Source organism: Takifugu rubripes, chromosome 1 (assembly GCF_901000725.2).
Source record: "Takifugu rubripes chromosome 1, fTakRub1.2, whole genome shotgun sequence".
NCBI lineage: Eukaryota > Metazoa > Chordata > Actinopteri > Tetraodontiformes > Tetraodontidae > Takifugu > Takifugu rubripes.
The window spans coordinates 6,838,251-6,857,663 of NC_042285.1; the positions used below are offsets into that span (position 1 = coordinate 6,838,251).

The 19,413-nt window shown below is 45.2% G+C and overlaps 1 protein-coding gene and 1 long non-coding RNA gene across 3 annotated transcripts; one reads left to right on the top strand and one right to left on the bottom strand.

Annotated features, from left to right (window-relative positions):
- The first annotated feature begins 1,442 nt into the window (after positions 1-1,442).
- LOC105418754 (uncharacterized) lies at positions 1,443-5,441 on the top strand. Of its 2 annotated transcripts, XM_029838844.1 has the most exons (4): positions 1,443-1,625; positions 2,220-2,530; positions 2,605-3,576; positions 4,093-5,441. In XM_029838844.1, exons 2-4 carry the CDS (start codon positions 2,299-2,301, stop codon positions 4,299-4,301), a joined length of 1,413 nt encoding a protein of 470 aa, XP_029694704.1. In that variant the 5' UTR covers positions 1,443-1,625; positions 2,220-2,298; the 3' UTR covers positions 4,302-5,441. The 2 variants fall into 2 exon arrangements, with proteins under 2 accessions (XP_029694704.1, XP_029694708.1); XM_029838848.1 differs by lacking the exon at positions 1,443-1,625 and having other exon boundaries at positions 2,081-2,530; positions 2,626-3,576.
- Positions 5,442-9,198: 3,757 nt separating this feature from the next.
- LOC105418753 (uncharacterized) lies at positions 9,199-10,307 on the bottom strand. The gene is made up of 2 exons (XR_965820.2): positions 10,195-10,307; positions 9,199-9,742 (listed from the first exon to the last, which is right to left on the bottom strand). It is a non-coding gene; the product is annotated as an uncharacterized lncRNA (long non-coding RNA).
- Between the last annotated feature and the right edge of the window lie 9,106 nt (positions 10,308-19,413).

Sequence of the window (19,413 nt, forward strand, 5' to 3'; positions counted from 1 at the left end):
TAAAAATATCTGAATCACAGACTGATGTTAATTATATTTTCAAAATATAATCAACATCAGTCTGTGATTCATGGACAAAATATTATTTTGCCCATGAATATGTATTAAATAATTCCAAATGGTCTGTCCGCTTCCTTTCATTGCTAGCCCCCTGGTTGCGCTGCTTCCAGACGTGTATGTTCATATTCAAGCATTTAACGAATCACATTTCAGCCACTATTTGTGACCAGGGTCAAAGAAATCTTCCTGGAGGCCTTCACAATCAGTTCTGCGGGCCCCGTAGCATAAAAAAAATGTTGATCAAACTGTTGCTTCAACCAATCAGATTTTGAGAGCGACACCAAGGCCTTCTAGCAGGCGTAAAAAACGTCAGCGTATTCACACGCTTTGATTGACAGTCAGAGAGTGTACTAGCCAGAGCTAGCAAACTGCATCTGTAGGGAGCTGCACAAGCAAAGATATTGTTGTGTTGATTTAATAGCTGTTTTGTCAACCCACAATGGCTGAAGTAGGAGAAGAAATGGATTTGGTCGCAGATTTACTGTCAAAGCCATTTTCAAGAGGGACTTTTCAAGAAAAGCTGGACATTGTTAAGCAAGGTCGGGCAACTCCGAAGCTAGCAAGCCTGTCACAACCGGGAAAAGGATTTGTCCGCCACTTTCAGTCCACTAACCAGTGATGAGATGTTTAGCCGCATGTCATCGCTTCGTCGCTGGCTGTCACGGTGGTGCCCCGAAAACCAGGTGGCCTTTATAGACAATTGGAGCACTTTTTGGGGAAAACCTGGTCTGATTAGGAGAGACGGTGTCCATCCCACATGGGATGGTGCCTCTCTCATTTCTAGTAATTTGGCTAATTTTATTAGACCCAAAGTGACCTGACAATCCAGGGTCCAGACCAGGATGCAGAGTTGTAGTCTTACACACCTCTCTGCTGCTTCCATAGAACCCTCATCCACCAACAATAATATATTTAAAGCTATAGAGGTAGTCTCTGTTCCACGGTTAAAAGTTCACCAAGCACAGAGCAGGGGAGCGGTCAATCACCATAATCTTATTAAAATTAATACCAAAGCACAAGTTGGAGAAACTAATATCACAATTAAGTGTGGATTGTTAAATATTAGATCTCTTTTGTGTAAATCCCTGTTAGTACACGACCTGATAGCGGATCATCACATTGATTTATTTTGTCTTACTGAGACCTGGCTTCTGGAGGAGGTTGTAAAGGAAATTCTTTTTTATGTTGTTTTGTTTAGCATAGATCATTTAAACCAGTAAGGTCAAGCGAGTTCATTTGATGATGCTTGTGCAGGTATACGAGATGTCACGAGTTGTAGAACAAATCACGAGTTGTAGAACAAAGACTCCTTAGAAAATGATGAAGATGTGCGAGTCAGCAACCTTCAAAATGCTACAGTTTATCATGCTAACCTTGTGACGATGAAGTAAGTAGATGGAAAAGTACTGAGAGAAAGGCGTAGTCGCTAAGCATTATAAAAGGGACATGTTTGTTACACTGGGCAGAGATCTCTCTGCATGCAATTCATCCTCAACCAGACAAAGGAGGAGGGCCGCGGCGGTCCCGATCGACGGTCACAGGATTCCTGAAATCCATGCCAATTGGTAAGACAATTGTAAATTTAATGATAAAATGAAATGGTCCGAATGCTGTTTTTGAAAAAAGACGAGCCTTGAATGTGACTAAAACACGAAAAGTCCTGTGAGCATTAAAAGTAAGACCAGGTATTAAAAGTCCCGTGAGCATTAAAGCAAGACCAGGTCTTAAAAGTCCTGTGAGCAAAGCAAGATCGGGTAAAATAAGTACTGTGAGTCGAAAGACAAGATCAGGAAGTACATCCTGCTCTGGGTCTTCTTGTACAGCTGCCTCGTGTTGCTTGTCCAGTCCAGCCTATTGTCCAGCCACAGCCCAAGATATTTGTAGGTCTGCACGCCCTCCACCTCCTCCGTTCCTATCTGAACTGGTCTAGGTCTCGGTCGGTCCCTCCCAAAGTCAATGACCAGTTCTTTAGTTTTGGAGGTGTTGACCTGCAGGCTGTTGTTGTGGCACCAGGCAACAAAGTCCCTCACCAGGCACCGGTACTCCTCCTCTTCGTCGTCTCTGATACATCCAACGATGGCTGTGTCATCTGCGAACTTCTGGATATGACACATTTCGGAGTTGTAACAGAAGTCACTGACCTGAAACTCACCTTACAGACTCCACCCACTCTTGGTATTCCTGATCCTGACCGTCCCTTCACTCAAACAGTTGATGAGAGACAGGGATGCATGACCTATGTCCTTCTACAAGAACACGGGGGTTCCCTCCGCCCAGTTGCCTACTTCTCATGTAAGCTTGATCCGGTCGCAGCAGCTCTTCCTCGTTGCCTCCGTGCAGTGGCTGCAGCAGAAAAAGCCGTTGTGGCCTCCAGAGACCTGGTGGGATACTCTCCCCTCACTCTTCTTGTGCCACACATGGTCACTGCCATCCTCCATGAACAACGCACTTCCCATCTCTCAGCTGCAAGGTATGTCCACTACCACACACACTTACTGGGACTGCCAAATGTCACCGTTAAGCGTTGCAATGTCTTGAATCCAGCCACCTTGCTTCCAACTCCAGACGAAGGTGAACCTCATGACTGTGTAGCCGAGCTCTCCATTTCCTGTTCTCCACGACCCGATCTCTCCGATCAACCTTTACTCAATCCGGACCTTCTCCTTTTCATGGATGGATCGGCCTCCAGGGATCCAGCATCTGGCCGTTGTCAGGCTGGCTTTGCAATCTGTGATTCCCACGGAGTGCTCAAGTCTGCCTCTCTTCCTTCTCACTACTCTGCTCAGGCTGCTGAGCTAGTTGCACTGACCAGGGCTTGTCATTTTGCTACCAAACAATCTGTCACAATCTACACTGATTCCAGATATGCTTTTGGGGTGGTTTGTGTCTTTGGGGCCCTGTGGAAACACAGAGGTTTCCTAAAATCCGACGGGTCTCCGATTCTGAATCATCAGCTTGTAGCGGCCCTTTTGGAGGCCATTCTTTTGCCCTCTCAGGTTGCTGTATGTAAATGTGCTGCACACACTAACCTCTCTGATCCCATCTCTGCAGGGAATGCACGCGCGGATGCAGCGGCAAAGGCAGCGGCTGCTCGCCCTCCACCGTTACCCACCGTATGTGCTGTACAGGTTCCCTCCTCTCTCTCTGCCATTCAATCATTAGCAACACCCCATGACAAACAGTCCTGGCGCCAAGCTGGATCTGCACACACACCAGAGGGATGGATCGGCCCTAATGGCAACCCATGTCTACCTTCTGCCCTTTTTCACCATTATGCAAAGTTGACTCATGGTCTCGACCATGCGTCAAAAGGAGGGATGATAACATTGATAGCAGAACATTGGTTTACAAAAGGCTTTACACCAGTAGCAGAAAAGTTTTGTAAAGCATGTGTAATATGTGCTACTCACAACCCAGGAAAAGCAGAAACGCCAACTGCACAAGCTGCACACCCTCCTCCAACCCGACCATTTGAGCATGTGATGATGGACTTTATAGAGTTGAACCCAGCAGAAGGTAAGAAATTCTGTTTGTTTTTTGTGGACATGTGGTCAAAATGGGTGGAGGCAATTCCGACATCCAAAGCAGATGCAAATTCAGTAGCAAGAGCGCTAATAACCGAAATTATTCCCAGATGGGGAATCCCAGAAAAAATTTCAAGTGACAATGGAACTCATTTTGTAAATGAAGCTCTAACACAAATCTCAGTGTACCTAGGCATAAATCTGAAAAGACACTGCGCATACCACCCTCAAAGTGGGGGCGCAGTAGAGAGAGAGAATGGATCTCTGAAAGCAAAAATGGCAAAATGTTGTGAGGAAACAGGGCTGCCATGGACTAAAGTGTTACCACTAGCACTAATGCACATGAGAATGCGAAAGCGTGGGAGAGCAAATTTAAGCCCCTTTGAAATTCTGTTTGCAGGAATTCCCAATGTAGGAGCCAATGCACCACGAACAATGCTTCCAGACACAACTCTCTGTGAAAACTCAGTATTAACCTATTGCAGGAATCTGTCTAAATCTCTTTCAGACATTCGAGGACAAGTGAAAGCTGCTCTGCCGACACCCGCAGAAGAGCAACTCCATAACCTGAAACCAGGAGACTACGTGGTGGTGAAGGATTTCCGCAGAACACGGTGGAACCAGAAACAGTGGAAAGGTCCCTTCCAGATCCTGCTGGTGACACAGACAGCCATAAAGGTGGCCGAGAGAGCGACGTGGATCCACGCATCCCACTGAAAGAGAGTACCAGAGCCGAAGGAGCCGGTCAGTAGGGAGTGAAACTAGCGTCCCTACTGCTTCAAGTGGTGTGCCAAACCACCAACGCAAGCATGGGAAAACAGACGTCGACCGTGAGGAGCATCCTTCTCAAGGTAATAAATATTGTGAGCGATGTTGGAGGACATACGATTTTCAACTGTGGCCGTACCAGCCGTTTGACGACTCCTCGAGTGTGTTTCCAGCCTAACTCCTCAGCAACTGTGGTCATTCCATTACAATGTGCAGAGACTTGCCAATTACACAAGAGACGGCCTACAAGCAGTACACGAGCAGCTAAGAGCGACTTCAATGATGGCTTTTCAAAATAGAATGGCACTGGATATGTTGCTGGCGGAGCGAGGAGGAGTGTGCTCCATGTTTGGGACTCAATGTTGCACATTCATACCGAACAACACTGCACCAATGGGAAGGCTGACACGTGCTGTGGATGGACTGAAAACACTCAGCAACAAGATGGAACATTCTGGAGTAGATACAGCAATGTGGGACAAATGGTTGAACATTTTTGGAAAGTACAAGACCCTAGTGACATCTGTTTTGATGTCAATAGCTGTTTTCGCGGCAATAATGATTCTATGTGGATGCTGTTGTATTCCGTGCATACGTGCCCTGTTGATAAAACTCATTAACAGGATGTTGGGCGATCAAGTAGCCATGTTGACATATGAATGTTCCGCCCATGAAGGGGCAACTTAAACTGAAAAAGGGTGTTGCCAAAAGTTGATCCTTTAGGATCAAAAGGAGGGAAATCTAAAGGAAATTATTTTTTATGTTGTTTTGTTTAGCATAGATCATTTAAACCAGTAAGGTCAAGCGAGTTCATTTGATGATGCTTTTGCAGGTGTACGAGATGTCACGAGTTGTAGAACAAATCACGAGTTGTAGAACAAAGACTCCTTAGAAAATGATGAAGATGTGCGAGTCAGCAACCTTCAAAATGCTACAGTTAATCATGCTAACCTTGTGACGATGAAGTAAGTAGATGGAAAAGTACTGAGAGAAAGGCGTAGTCGCTAAGCATCATAAAATGGACATGTTTGTTACAGATCTCTCTGCATGCTGTTGTTGCATGTGTTCTGACTGACTTATTAAACTCTTAAAAAGAAGCATTTTGACTTTGTGTTAACTGAAGAAAATCCTCGACAGAGTATGTTAGCTTAAATGAATCTACTCCTCCTACTCATCTTAATTATCATATTCCTCGTGTTACTGGTAGAGGAGGGGCAGTGACACCAATCTATCACTCCAAGTTATTAATTAATCCTAGACCAATACATGGCTCCAGTTCATTTGAAAGCCTGACTCTTGGCATCACCCATCTGAACTGGAAGGCAGAAAAGCCACTTCTGTTTGTAGTTGTATATCGGCCCCCTGCTGGGCCACATTCAGCGTTCCTGTCTGAGTTCTCTGATTTCTTATCTGACTTGGTCTTTAGAACGGACAAAGTCATTATCATTGGAGATTTTAATATCCATGTAGACATTGTAAATGACAGCTTTAGAAATGGCTTCATTTTATTACTTGAGTCAGTTGGTTTCCTCCAGCAGATAAACCAACCAACTCATAGCTTCAATCACACCCTAGATCTAGTTCTGACTTATGTGTTGAGGTTGACTTGTGTTGAGGTAGAACATGTGTTCCCTCAGAACCCACTCCTGTCAGACCATTCTTTGATCACTTTCACATTTATGATTAAGGATTCTTCAATGCTCAGAAAAAAGTCTTACTATAGCAGATGTCTTTCAGATAATGCTGGAGCTAAGTTTAAGGAAGTGATCCCTGTGCTAATCCCAGGACCACCGTGTGTTTCCCCAGGGATGAATCATTATAATCTTAGCCCTGCTGAGGTTGACTCTGTTGCTGAAGGTGCAGCAACCTCACTGAGAATCCTGCTTGATTCTGTTGCCCCCCTGAAAAATTTAATAGTAAATCAGATGAGGTGTGCCCCCTGGTATAATTCACATATCAGGACCCTCAAGCAGAAAGTGCGAAGACTGGAAAGGAAGTGGCATTTTTGTAAAATAGACAGCTATCATGTAGCCTGGAAAGACTGTCTATTAGTTTACAAAAAGGCCCTTCGCAAGGCTAGAACAGCTTACTTTTCTTCTTTAATTGAGGAAAATAAGAGCAACCCCAGGTTTCTTTTCAGCACTGTGGCCAAATTAACTAAGAGTCACAGTGTTTTAGATCCACGTATCCCCTTTTCCCTTAGTGGTGAAGACTTCATGAGCTTCTTCACTGATAAAGTTCTAGCTATCAGAGAGAAAGCTAACCGGGCCATCCCAACAACTGGATCATCACCAGATGTGCTGACTGTGGGAACATACAGGTTCTCCAACGAGCCCTTAAACTCCTTCACCCCTATATACAGTATTTTTCTGAGGCGTCATCGCTAATTCAGAAATCCAAGACCACCACGTGTCTTTTAGATCCCATCCCAACACACCTGTTGAAGGATGTTTTACCATTAATAGGCAGTTCTATCCTGGACCAGATCAATGGTTCTTTAGTGTCAGGTTATGTACCCCTGTCCTACAAGGTGGCAGTGATTAAGCCGTTGCTTAAAAAAAACATCACTGGATTCTGACGTATTAGCAAATTATAGGCCAATATGTCTGTGTAAATTCTCAGTCATCCAGGTCATTGTATACAAGGTAGTTTTCTCTGTCAACTGGTCTGGGTTTCTTCTCTTGAAGACGTTTCGCCTTCTATCCAGAAGGCTTCTTCAGTTCTGAAATCGCTGGGGAGAGAGCTTGAAAATATATAGCCCCAGCGGTCTTCTCTGGCCAGTATCCGTACTTGGCTGTCCTCGAAGGAGTGCCCACTCTCCTTTAGCTGTCCTCGAAGGAGTGCCCACTACACTGTGGGCAGTCCACTTACACTTAAAGGAGAGTGGGCACTCCTTCGAGGACAGCCAAGTATGGATACTGGCCAGAGAAGACCGCTGGTTCGAAAGGGGGGTCAAGGAAGCTATCCATGTTAAATTGGAGAAACCATCCTTAAACAGAGGTGGTGGCCTGAGGCACTTCCTATCACCCACATACAATGCAGTCCTCCACTCCTTCCAACAGCAAAACAAACATTCACACCATTCCAAGAGACCCAGTGACTCATCACCATGTGACCCAGCAGACAAAGGGGAGACATCTCAACAGAAACTAGGTGAACGACCCGATCAACGACCCTGCTAACGACTCTCAGGTGACCACCCAGATCATTAGCATGCAAATGGTCCACAGGGGCTATATATTTTCAAGCTCTCTCCCCAGCGATTTCAGAACTGAAGAAGCCTTCTGGATAGAAGGCGAAACGTCTTCAAGAGAAGAAACCCAGTCCAGTTGACAGAGAAAACTACCTTGGATATAGGCCAATATCCAACCTTCCTTTTATCTCTAAAGTTCTTGAGAAGGTGGTGGTGACTCAGTTACTTGAGCACCTGCAGAGGAACAGCCTGTTTGAGATGTTTCAGTCAGGCTTTAGAGCTCATCACAGCACAGAAACAGCACTTCTTAAAGTTACTAATGATCTTCTCATAGCTTCAGATCATGGACTGGTCTCTATGCTGGTTCTGCTGGACCTCAGTGCTGCTTTTGATACAGTTGATCACAGCATCCTGTTACATAGACTGGAACATGTGATTGGGATTAAAGGGGCAGCACTAGACTGGTTTAGATCATATTTAACTGATAGATACCAGTTTGCTACAGTAGGGTTAGCCATGGGGTTCCTCAAGGTTCTGTACAACCAAAATGCTGCAGCCAGAGTTCTGACAGGTATTGACAGAAGAGATTACATAACTCCTGTAATGGTGTCGCTTCGTTGGCTGCCCGTTAAATTTAGAATAATTTTTAAAACCCTTCTTTTGACCTACAAGGTCCTCAGAGGCCTAGTTCCATCCTACCTGGAGGAGCTAGTGATACCTTATCAGCCCAATAGACCGCTCCGCTTTCAGAATGCTGGTCTACTTGTGGTTCCCAGAGTTTCTAGGAGTAGAATGGGGGGCCGAGCATTTAGCTACCAGGCCCCCCTACTATGGAACCAGCTCCCTGTCCAGGTACGGGAGGCTGACTCCATTGCTACTTTTAATATTAGGCTTAAAACCTCATCTAATCATTAGGTTAACATCTTAGCTATGCTGTTATAGGCCAAGGCTGCCAGGGTTCAGAAACATGATCATCTGACAGGCCTCTGTCACCCCACTGGGTCATGGTCTCCTCTCCTCTCCTCTCCTCTCCTCTCCTCTCCTCTCCTCTCCTCTCCTCCTCACCAAGTAGGTCAGTGATGTTATTTCTTGTGTAGTTTTTCTGCCCCCTCTGTATTAATCTACAGGTATCGCCGCCTTCATAGTTGTATCCTGACCTACTGACCTCCGACCCCGCTGACCCACTCAATTCTACCAGCCTCTCTTCTACCTGTCCTGCGGCCTTCTCCTCTCTCACTACCCAGCCGGCCATCAGCAGGAGGGTCCCCCTACATGAGCCCGGTCCTGCTCAAGGTTTCTTCCTGTTAAAGGGGAGTTTTTCCTCGCCACTGTTGCTTGTTGGGGGTCAGGCCCTGGGCCCTTCTGCAAAGCGCCTAGAAACAATTTTGATTGTAACAGACGCTATATAAATAAAGATTGATTGATTATAGTAGATCACCTCGGTCCTCTCCACAAGCTTGCTTCTTTGAAGGTTATTTTCTTTCATATCTGGAAGTACAAAGGAAGCGACTAATGTTCGAGCCCAAATCGAGAGCTACACCACAACCAAATGTTTGAAATGGGCCATATGCACGCAAAACGTCTCATCTCAGGATGGTTGTTTCTATTCTCAGTTTCTATACCTTTCCCAAAAGCATAACAAAAACAGGGTCATAAATACAAATATGTTTATTTTTTTACAAACAACTCTCAAGTCTGTAGCTGACATTTTCTGAACCCCCAACCCCAGCTTGTCGCAGATGTTTGAAATGTGGAGTCATCCCACTGTGATGCCTAAGTCTTTTTCAATGTTTTGATGATGTTTCTAAGTACTTTTTTAATGTTACAATTAGTATTAGCTAGTATGTAGCAGTGAAGGTAGTGTTAGTGTTAGAGTGCGATTCATGCGGGACCCGTAAGCAGACAAACCACAGATGACGATATTTAAACAAGATTCTAATTAACTTAGATAACTGTTCAGTGCATGGTGAAGAAGTGGCGCGTGGTGACCTAGGGAGGGACGTGTGAGAACGGAGACAGTTACTCGAAGGTACGGATCACAAGAAGATACCATTGACCAGTGTTTACCACAAAACAGACAAAACAATCAGACGCTGGTGATCACAAGGCAGCGGCTTTTGAAGAGTGTTGATTGATAATCAGCTCCAGTTGTGACGGTCACCAGCAAAAGGTACCAAGGCGAATCCACCTCACCCCCCTAGTGAGAGAACCAAGAAAACAAAACACAAACAAATGGCACCAAACACACAGACCATGACAGTTAGTAGCACATCATAGTGATGAATTTTGTGCATTTTTTTACTTTAATATGTTACAGTTGACACAGTACCTACAATAGAATTAACAGAAAAATGACAAATGTTCATATTTGTTCAATTATTTTTGCAGACCAAGGTATTTTTATATGTATGTGTGAAAGAAAAACAAATCACTCCTCTGTTTCATGTAACATAACACACCCCCACCTCTGTAAATATACTGCACAAAATAGTCATCATGGGCACAGACCACAAAATCACATACTGTAATTCAATTCCTCTGCTTAACAACTGTCCCTGGACTTGCCAATAATAGGAATCTCATTCCTTTAGTTTCTGCCCACCATTGTCTACTCGCAATCAATGTAAAATTTGGACTAACGTAACTTACCTCCCCGAAATGTGAAGCAGTCACTCTTTCCTTCCTCAGTGAATGTCACTGAGATGTTGCAGTGAGCAGTTATCTGTTGAACTGCTGTGGTGACCTTATTGAAAATGCCATTGTCTACATCTCGGGAATGTTGTTTGGCAAATTTTAAAGAAGCTGCTGTGTAATTGGTGTCATGGAGCTTGGTGACTAATGTTGTGCCTGCAACATTTGACCATAGTTACCACTTACACAAACAGAAAAACAAAGTGGGGGGGGGGATGGGCTAATAATTCCATCTGGGAGGGCACTGAGGGTTTTATTTGCTAGTCTGTGCCTGGGCAAGCTGTTAAAATGTCTTTTGTCAATGTCCTTTATCAAATTGTATGGGGTGATATTGCTGTGGAAGATGTCTGTCATCTACGTGGGCACATTTAGGAAACACAGTGTAGAATTGACAGCCATCACTATTTGCTGATGTCACATATTGTTTGTGTTCCACAAATTAAGACTGCACCACAATGCCAAATTGAACACACTCAAATTGGCAACACTAGGAGAAAAAAATGCAAAATGGTGTTCAGAATGACTTTCTTTAAAACACACACACACACACACATGGATTTTATTGACTGAAAAGGGCCAATCCCTGTAGTGTATAGAGAGACAGGCATAGGCATCATGGGACTATGATGAGAACTGGATACAAGAGCCAGACCAGAGCTTAACCATTGTACTAGTCACGTGCTTCCATTTGGCCCAAGAAGACTTTTCTCCATAGGCTAACATTGTGCAAAAGATGTCTATAACTCACCGAATAAAAGGTTTGTGGATTCCTAAAAGTATTAATAAAGAATTTTAAGTACCCCTATTTAAATCAATATGTCCCAACTTCAATATTTTTAGCCAACTTTTAGCGTATTATTCTTGACTTTGTGAATGTGCACCAGAGCAACTAGGCCAAACCTGCCAGCACATTCACACATAACACATCCAAATTAGTATAACTCCATGTTAATTCTGTGGAATTTAGAGCTTAATTAATTAATTAATTAATAGAGTTTAAAGCTTAATTTTTAACATTTAATTCTCTCAGATTCATCAATAGCAACAATATGTCCAGCCTTTAATTAATGGTGACACATTTGGCATTTATGGCTCAATAACTCAACACAGGAACATTAATTTTCCAAAAAAGACTTTGTCTTAATTGTCATAATTTACTGTACACTATCAAGTTGAACCTTATTTTTAATTCATCATCAAAGCTATCAAAGGAGGTGGTGATAACTCAATCTGAGAAGCGGAGAGTTCTTGGTTCCAGCCCCATGGCAGACAACATGGAAAGTGTTCTGGTAGTAGGGGGAGGTGCCAGAATACCTTCAGAGCACTGCCGAGGTACACTTGCGCAAGGTACAGAACCCACAAATCAATTAAATCAAATCAAATCAATCTTTATTTATATAGCGTCTTTTACAATCAAAATTGTTTCAAGGCGCTTTCCAGAATCCCAGGGCCTAACCCCAGACAAGCAACAGTGGCAAGGAAAAACTCCCCTTTAACAGGAAGAAACCTTGAGCAGGACCAGGCTCATGTAGGGGGACCCTCCTGCTGATGGCCGGCTGGGTAGAGAGGAGAGGAGAGGAGAGGAGAGGAGAGGAGAGGAGAGGAGAGGAGAGGAGAGGAGAGGAGAGGGAGAGGGAGAGGGAGAGGAGAGGAGAGGAGAGGAGAGGAGAGGAGAGGAGAGGAGAGGAGAGGAGAGGAGAGGACGGGCACAGAGCACAGAAACAGAAAAATACACTATTTATAAAGCGGGTCAGCGGGGCTAGAGGTCATCATGCAGCTCCGAAGGCGGCGATACCTGTAAATGAATACAGAAGGGTGGGGGGGGGGGGGGCAGAAAAACTACACAAGGATCAGCATAACTAGTCTGCTTGATTCGGAGGAAGAAAGGAGAGGAAAGGAGAGGAGAGGAGAGGAAACCATGACCCAGTGGGGTGACAGAGGTGATCATGTTTCCGGACCCCGGCAGCCTTGGCCTATAACAGCATAGCTAAGATGTTAACCTAATGATTAGATGAGATTTTAAGCCTAATATTAAAAGTAGCAATGGAGTCAGCCTCCCGTACCTGGACAGGGAGCTGGTTCCATAGTAGGGGGGCCTGGTAGCTAAATGCTCGGCCCCCCATTCTACTCCTAGAAACTCTGGGAACCACAAGTAGACCAGCATTCTGAAAGCGGAGCGGTCTATTGGGCTGATAAGGTATCACTAGCTCCTCCAGGTAGGATGGAACTAGGCCTCTGAGGACCTTGTAGGTCAAAAGAAGGGTTTTAAAAATTATTCTAAATTTAACGGGCAGCCAATGAAGAGATTCCAGTACAGGAGTTATGTGATCTCTTTTGTCAATACCTGTCAGAACTTTAGCTGGACTATTTTGAATCACCTGGAGGCTTCTTAAAGAGTTGTTTGGACACCCTGATAATAAAGAATTACAATAGTCCAGCCTGGAAGTAACAAATGCACGGACTAACTTTTCAGCATCATGCCGCGTCAGTAGCTTCCTGATCTTTGTGATGTTTCTCAAGTGAAAAAAGGCACTTCAGAGACAGTTTTAATGTGTGAGTTGAAGGAGAGATTTTGGTCAAAAGTTACTCCTAGATTCCTCACAGAGAGACTAGATGTTAATGAGATACCATCTAGAGTGATCATATGATCTAATCTATCCCTGAGAGGTTCAGGACCAAACACCATGACCTCAGTTTTTCCTGAGTTAAGGAGGAGGAAATTTGAAGACATGCAGGACTTTATGTCTTTAAGACAGGTCTGAAGCTTCACTAACTTCTCTGTCTCCTCTGGTTTCATGGATAAATAAAGCTGAGTGTCATCAGCATAACAATGAAAATGTATCCCATGCTGCCGAATAATGTTCCCTAAGGGAAGCATGTACAATGTGAAGAGGATTGGTCCAAGTACAGAACCTTGAGGAACTCCGTGGTTAACCCTACTGTATGAGGAGGGAACACCATAGACATGAGCAAACTGGTATCTATCAGATACCGTATTTTCACAACCATGCACCGTATTATAGGGCGCACCTTCAATTAACGGCCTATTTTAGAACTATTTTCATACATAGGGCGCACCGTGTTATAAGGCGCATAGCATAGAAACTACGTAGTGCCTGTGGTTTCATGACGCATTCACTAGATCGAGTTGCGCTAAAAGGAATGTCAATAAAACAGTCAGATAAGTCAGTCAAACTTTATTAATAGAATACAAACCGGCACAACTCCATTCTCTCCCAAAATGAATAAACAGCTTTTTCCCCAGTGATGTAGTGTTTTCGCGTAACACAGTTCTTTTAATAACAACGAGTTATAACAGACAGACATTTTATACAACAGACATTTTTATCACTAGTGGATAGTGGAGTTTAATAAATCTTCGATTTAGTGCAACATTTTTATCACGTACTACCGTTGCGGTAAATCAAACGTTAGTACAAACACAATATACGGTAACTCGAACTCTCGTAACTCTCGAAGTAGTGCAAAGCAATAGCAATATAACAATAGCAATATAACAACTTTGTTCAAACGTTAATGTCCATATTCACAGTATGACCAGCCTTGTTAAGTTGTAAACACACAAAAGAAACATGTAAAGCTCACTTTATCAGTTCATTCCTCATCCAGGAATCCCTCGAATTCCTATTCTTCGGTGTCCAAATTAAACAGTTGTGCGAATAGGGCATCCAACGTGGCCGGCTCCGTCTCTTCAAAGTCGTCATCAGGGTCAGTGTTGTTGTCAGGGTCAGTGGTGTTGTCTGGCATTTCAGTGACAATCCCTGCCTTCCTGAAAGCTCAGACCACGGTCGAGACTGATATATCAGCCCAGGCATTTACGATCCGGTGGCAGATAGTGGCGTATGTTGCTCGGCGCTGTCTCCCCATCTTGGTGAACGTGTGTTCGCCTTCCGTCATCCACCGCTCCCACGCAGTTCGCAGTCTAGCTTTGAATGCCCTGTTGACACCAATATCTAGCGGCTGCAGTTCCTTTGTTAATCCACCCGGAATGAGGGCAAGAACTGAATTAGTGTGCTTTACTTGTTTTTTTACACCATCGGTGATATGGGCGCGCATGGAGTCGCAGATCAATAGGGACGGAGCTGCGTGAAAAAGCCACCCGGTCTCTTGACGTAAATTTCTCTCAGCCACTCACTCATCTTTTCTTCATCCATCCATCCCTTTGAGTTAGCTTTGATGGATACGCCGACTGGAAAGTTTTCTTTTGGCACAGTCTTCCTTTTGAAAATAACCATGGGCGGAAGTTTCTGGCCATTAGCCAGGCAGGCGAGAACTACGGTGAAGGATGCCTTCTCATTCCCTGTGGTGCGAACATTCACCGTATGTGCTCCCGTTTGGTCCGGATCTTTTTTCTAGCGATGTTGTTTCTGCAGTATGCGCGGAAAGTGGCCAGCTTTTCTTGGTAATCTTCAGGCAGTTGCTGCAAAACACTCGTTCGTGTGCAGATGGAGAGGTGGCGTCTTTTCATAAACCGAAAGCACCAAGAAGGACCGCCTCTAAATTCATTTATCTTCAGTTTGTCTGCTCATTCAAATAGTGACTGTAGAGACACTTCTACTTCCTGCTCTCTGTTCAACAACCCACTGTTCGAGTTTGTTCTCCAACTGTGGCCATCTTGCTTTGTTTCCTCGGAAGCTCCGTTGAGTCTTCTTTACCTGACGCAGGTCGTCTTGTTGCTTCCTCCACTTCCGCACCATTGATTCGTTCACGTTAAATTCTCTTTCCGCTACTCTATTTCCGTGTTCAACTGCGTGACTGATAGCCGTCAGTTTGAACTCTGCATCGTAAGCGTGTCTCTTGCAAGGAGCCATTTTGGGGTCTTTACAGACAGAAATGGTTTGGGACTGGACTAGAATTCCTATTTATTGTTCTTACTGCTGTTACTTCTGCCACGCCTACTGACTACGATTAACCAATATTACCGTAATCCATACAAAAGGCGCACCGGGTTAAAAGGCGCACTGTCGATTTTTTACTGCTGTTACTTCGGTCACGCCTACTGACTACGATTAACCAATATTACCGTAATCCATACAAAAGGCGCACCGGGTTAAAAGGCGCACTGTCGATTTTTATGAAAATTCTAGGCTTTTAGGTGCGCCTTATAGTTGTGAAAATACGGTAAATATGATCTAAACCAGTCTAGTGCTGTCCCTTTAATCCCAATCACATATTCCAGTCTATGTAACAGGATGCTGTGATCAACTGTATCAAAAGCAGCACTGAGGTCCAGCAGAACCAGCATAGAGACCAGTCCATGATCTGGAGCTATAAGAAGATCATTAGTAACTTTAAGAACTGCTGTTTCTGTGCTGTGATGATCTCTAAAGGCTGACTGAAACATCTCAAACAGGCTGTTTCTCTGCAGGTGCTGCAGTAACTGAGTCACCACCACCTTCTCAAGAACTTTAGAGATAAAAGGAAGGTTGCATATTGGCCTATAATTTGCTAATACATCAGGATCTAGTGATGTTTTTTTAAGCAACGGCTTAATCACTGCCACCTTGTAGGACCGGGGTACATAACCTGTCACTAAAGGACCATTGATCTGGTCCAGGATAGAACTGCCTATCAATGGTAAAACATCCTTCAACAGGTGTGTTGGGATGGGATCTAAAAGACACGTGGTGGTCTTGGATTTCTGAATTAGCGATGACGCCTCAGGAAAAATATATACGGCTGAAGGAGTTTAAGGGCTCGTTGGAGAACCTGTATGTTCCCACAGTCAGCACGTCTGGAGCCATGTTTTGGTCTAGGATTAACTAATAACACAAATGCGTTAGACTCCCAGCGATGAACTGGGGTCTCATTCAGGGGTGGACCTGACTTTGCCCATTGTGTACCATCCCCTATGACCCTGAACGGGATAAAGCAGTTAAGAATACAAGAATCTCATCAGAGCTATGCCATAGCACTTCCGACAAAAACACATTGCTGTTTCAGGTTAGTTCTTGTATTGATTTTTTTTAAAATTATTATGCATTATATTTTAAATTATAAATTACCTAACACAGTCCATTAACATGCTCATAAACGCAAAGCTACGACCAGCGAAACTGTCAAAAAAAACGGGAGAGCACAGGGCAAGATACAGGATGGCTGCCCAGTTATTTCAAAATAATTGCTGACAGGTTCACCATCAGTACATACTGTGAAATTTGAGACATACTCCTCCTTCTTCCTGGATAAAATCTGACTGCTATCTACAGGCGAGCTGGGGCAATTTTCTTTACATAAGGAATTTTGAGACAGGCTTCCTTCTAGATGTGCAGTGAAATAACAATAGTTATTTCAGACATATTTTCCAAATATTATTTACTCACTTTTCTTTGTGATTTACCTTATTACATCTCTATCACTGCAAATCAGGTTCTAAGATAACAAGAATATTGAAATAACGATAATTATGACACAATTATTATTTGTCACTGACCTTTTTGTTTTTTACTATGTATGAGTCAAAAACACATGTAAATAATGGAAAATGCTTTAAATTTTGGAGAGGGGTTTCATACTGGCAATAATTTTAATTTAATACTTCATTTAATTAGAAATTTAACAAAAAAAAAGCGCTATTTTGTTTCTCGCAACCCTGTAGTCGCTTGTCCCTTTTTTGGGTGTTGTACTTGTGGCGTGGCCCAGACGGGGCTCGGTATATCTCCTTTCTAAGTCGACAAGGCCACCCCAGGAATTCCACCTGGAGAACAAGTGTTTTCTAATGAGGATAAGAGACTGGTCCAATGTGCAAAATTAATACCTTTATTTCCGGATATCCGCTAACAACAATTGCTAAAATACTCTCACACACCCATTCACACACACTCAACGTGCAGATATTAAATTCATATTCAAGATTTATCAATTATCTTTAAAACACCTGCACCCCACAGGGTAGGATCGGCACCACTTAGAAAATAACAGAAAACGTACACAATAATAGAACCCAAATAAACATGCAAAAATAACCCACACGAGCAAAAAGCACACTTAGTTAACACCAAATAAACATGCAAAATAACCCCCGCAACAAAACATTAAACCCAAAATAAAGGCAATCCTAGTCCTCCTAGAGGCGCAGTTCACTCACACGCTCGCACTTTAGATTGGACCCCACACGATGATACCTCGCAGAGGTAGACAGGAGTGACAGCCGGGAGCATACGCGATAAACGCGATGCGGAGGGCAAAACAGCAGCCGGCCAACAGCAACGGGAGGAAAGCGCACTAGAGCTGGCACCTGTAACAATTTCTGTTAAGAGAGAAAGCAATTTTAGGTTGCTTGTGGCGGACACATTTGGGTGTATCTCACACCCAGGTGATGCATGGGGTGATGGGCGTGGTTAGCCCTTGATTGGATGCACTGTTCAACGCGCCATTCTGCTGGTTGCAGAATAAAGACGTCTAAACCACCTGCTCTGTCCGAGTCGTTCCTCGTCCTGCCACATTGGTGACCCCGTTTTGAACATGTTTGAGGCAGCAGACGATGGTATCTCTTCGGCAATGTCGCCCCGACATGCGCAACCAGCCAGCGTCATCGCGTCCTTGAAGCTGCCCGACTTCTGGCAGAGCGACCCGGCCCCGTGGTTCCAGCATGTCGAAGCGCTTTTCCACCTGCGAGGAGTCACCGAGGACGACTCCAAATATTATTTGGTGGTCGCGGCTCTGGACCAGCAATCCACTCGCTGCGTCATGCAGCTGCTGCGGGATCCGCCACCGCGCGGAAAGTACGCAGCGATCAAAGAGCTCCTGCTCCGGAGGTACAGCCAATCCGCCGCGGAAAGGGCGGACAAACTGCTTTCCCTGCCGGGTTTGGGCGATGGTTCGGCGGTGGACCTTATGGACAGCATGCTGTCATTGCTGGGCTCAGACGAAGGCGGGTTCTTTTTCCCGCACATTTTCCTGCGCCAACTTCCACATCCGGTCCGGGCGGCCTTGGCGAACTCCCCGAGTTTGGCGGCTGGTGATTTCCGTGGTTTGGGTGAGGAAGCGGATCGTGTGCTGCTGACTGCGAGGAGGACCTCCGTGCAGAGCGTGTTGGTGGATTCCCGGCTGCTGTTACCAGAGGACACAGTCCAGGCGATGGTTGCTGGAGTTTCCTCCCGGAGGAGGAAGAGTGACCTGTGTTTCTTCCACCAGCGTTTTGGCCACAAGGCCCGGCACTGCGTTCCTCCATGTGCGTTCGAGACGCAGGGAAACGCCAGGGCCAGCGCTCAGTAGCAGCTGTGGGCGCTGGTGAACAGGAGGAGCTGCTGTTCGTCAAAGACTCCCTGTCAGGCCGGCGGTTCCTGGTGGATTCTGGTTCCCAGAAGAGCCTCCTCCCTCCAGGCAGCGCAGACCTGTCATCCTCGGGCGCAGGCCTCCAACTGACTGCTGCTAATGGTTCCTCTATTGAGACATTTGGTACCAGGTCGGTGACTGTTTGTTTTTCTGGACGCAGGTTCACATGGGACTTTGTGTTAGCCTCCATTACTGTTCCCATCATAGGCGCAGATTTTCTGTGTTCTCATGGTCTGCTAGTGGATGTTGCTAACCGACGTCTAATCGATGCTGTGTCTTTTGCCACCTTTCCATGTCTGACGGGGGGACCTGGGCCGCTGGCACATGCCGGTTTTGCTGCGGCGGGCAATGTTTTTCAGCGGTTGCTGGGTGATTTTCCGTCGCTTACTACGACTGCGTTTTCCACGGCCGTCACAAAGCACGGGGTGGAGCACTTCATTCCCACCGCGGGTCCGCCCGTTTTTGCACACGCTCGGCGACTCGATGCTGTGAAGTTGGCGACGGCTAGGGAGGAATTCGCCACAATGGAGCGTTTAGGGATTGTGCGGCGCTCTAACAGCCCATGGGCCTCTCCGCTCCATATGGTGCCCAAGGCGGATGGCACTTGGCGGCCCTGTGGCGATTTTCGTCGTCTTAACATCACAGCCCATGACCGTTACCCCATTCCGCACATACAGGATTTTTCCGTTCGCTTGGCAGGCACTACCATTTTCTCCAAGGTAGACTTGGTGCGGGGCTATCATCAGGTTCCGGTGCGTGCCGAGGATGTGCCCAAGACTGCCGTGATTACCCCGTTTGGGCTTTTCGAGTTCCTGCGCATGCCCTTTGGCCTGAAGGGGGCGGCACAGACCTTTCAGTGGCTAATGGACTCGGTATTGC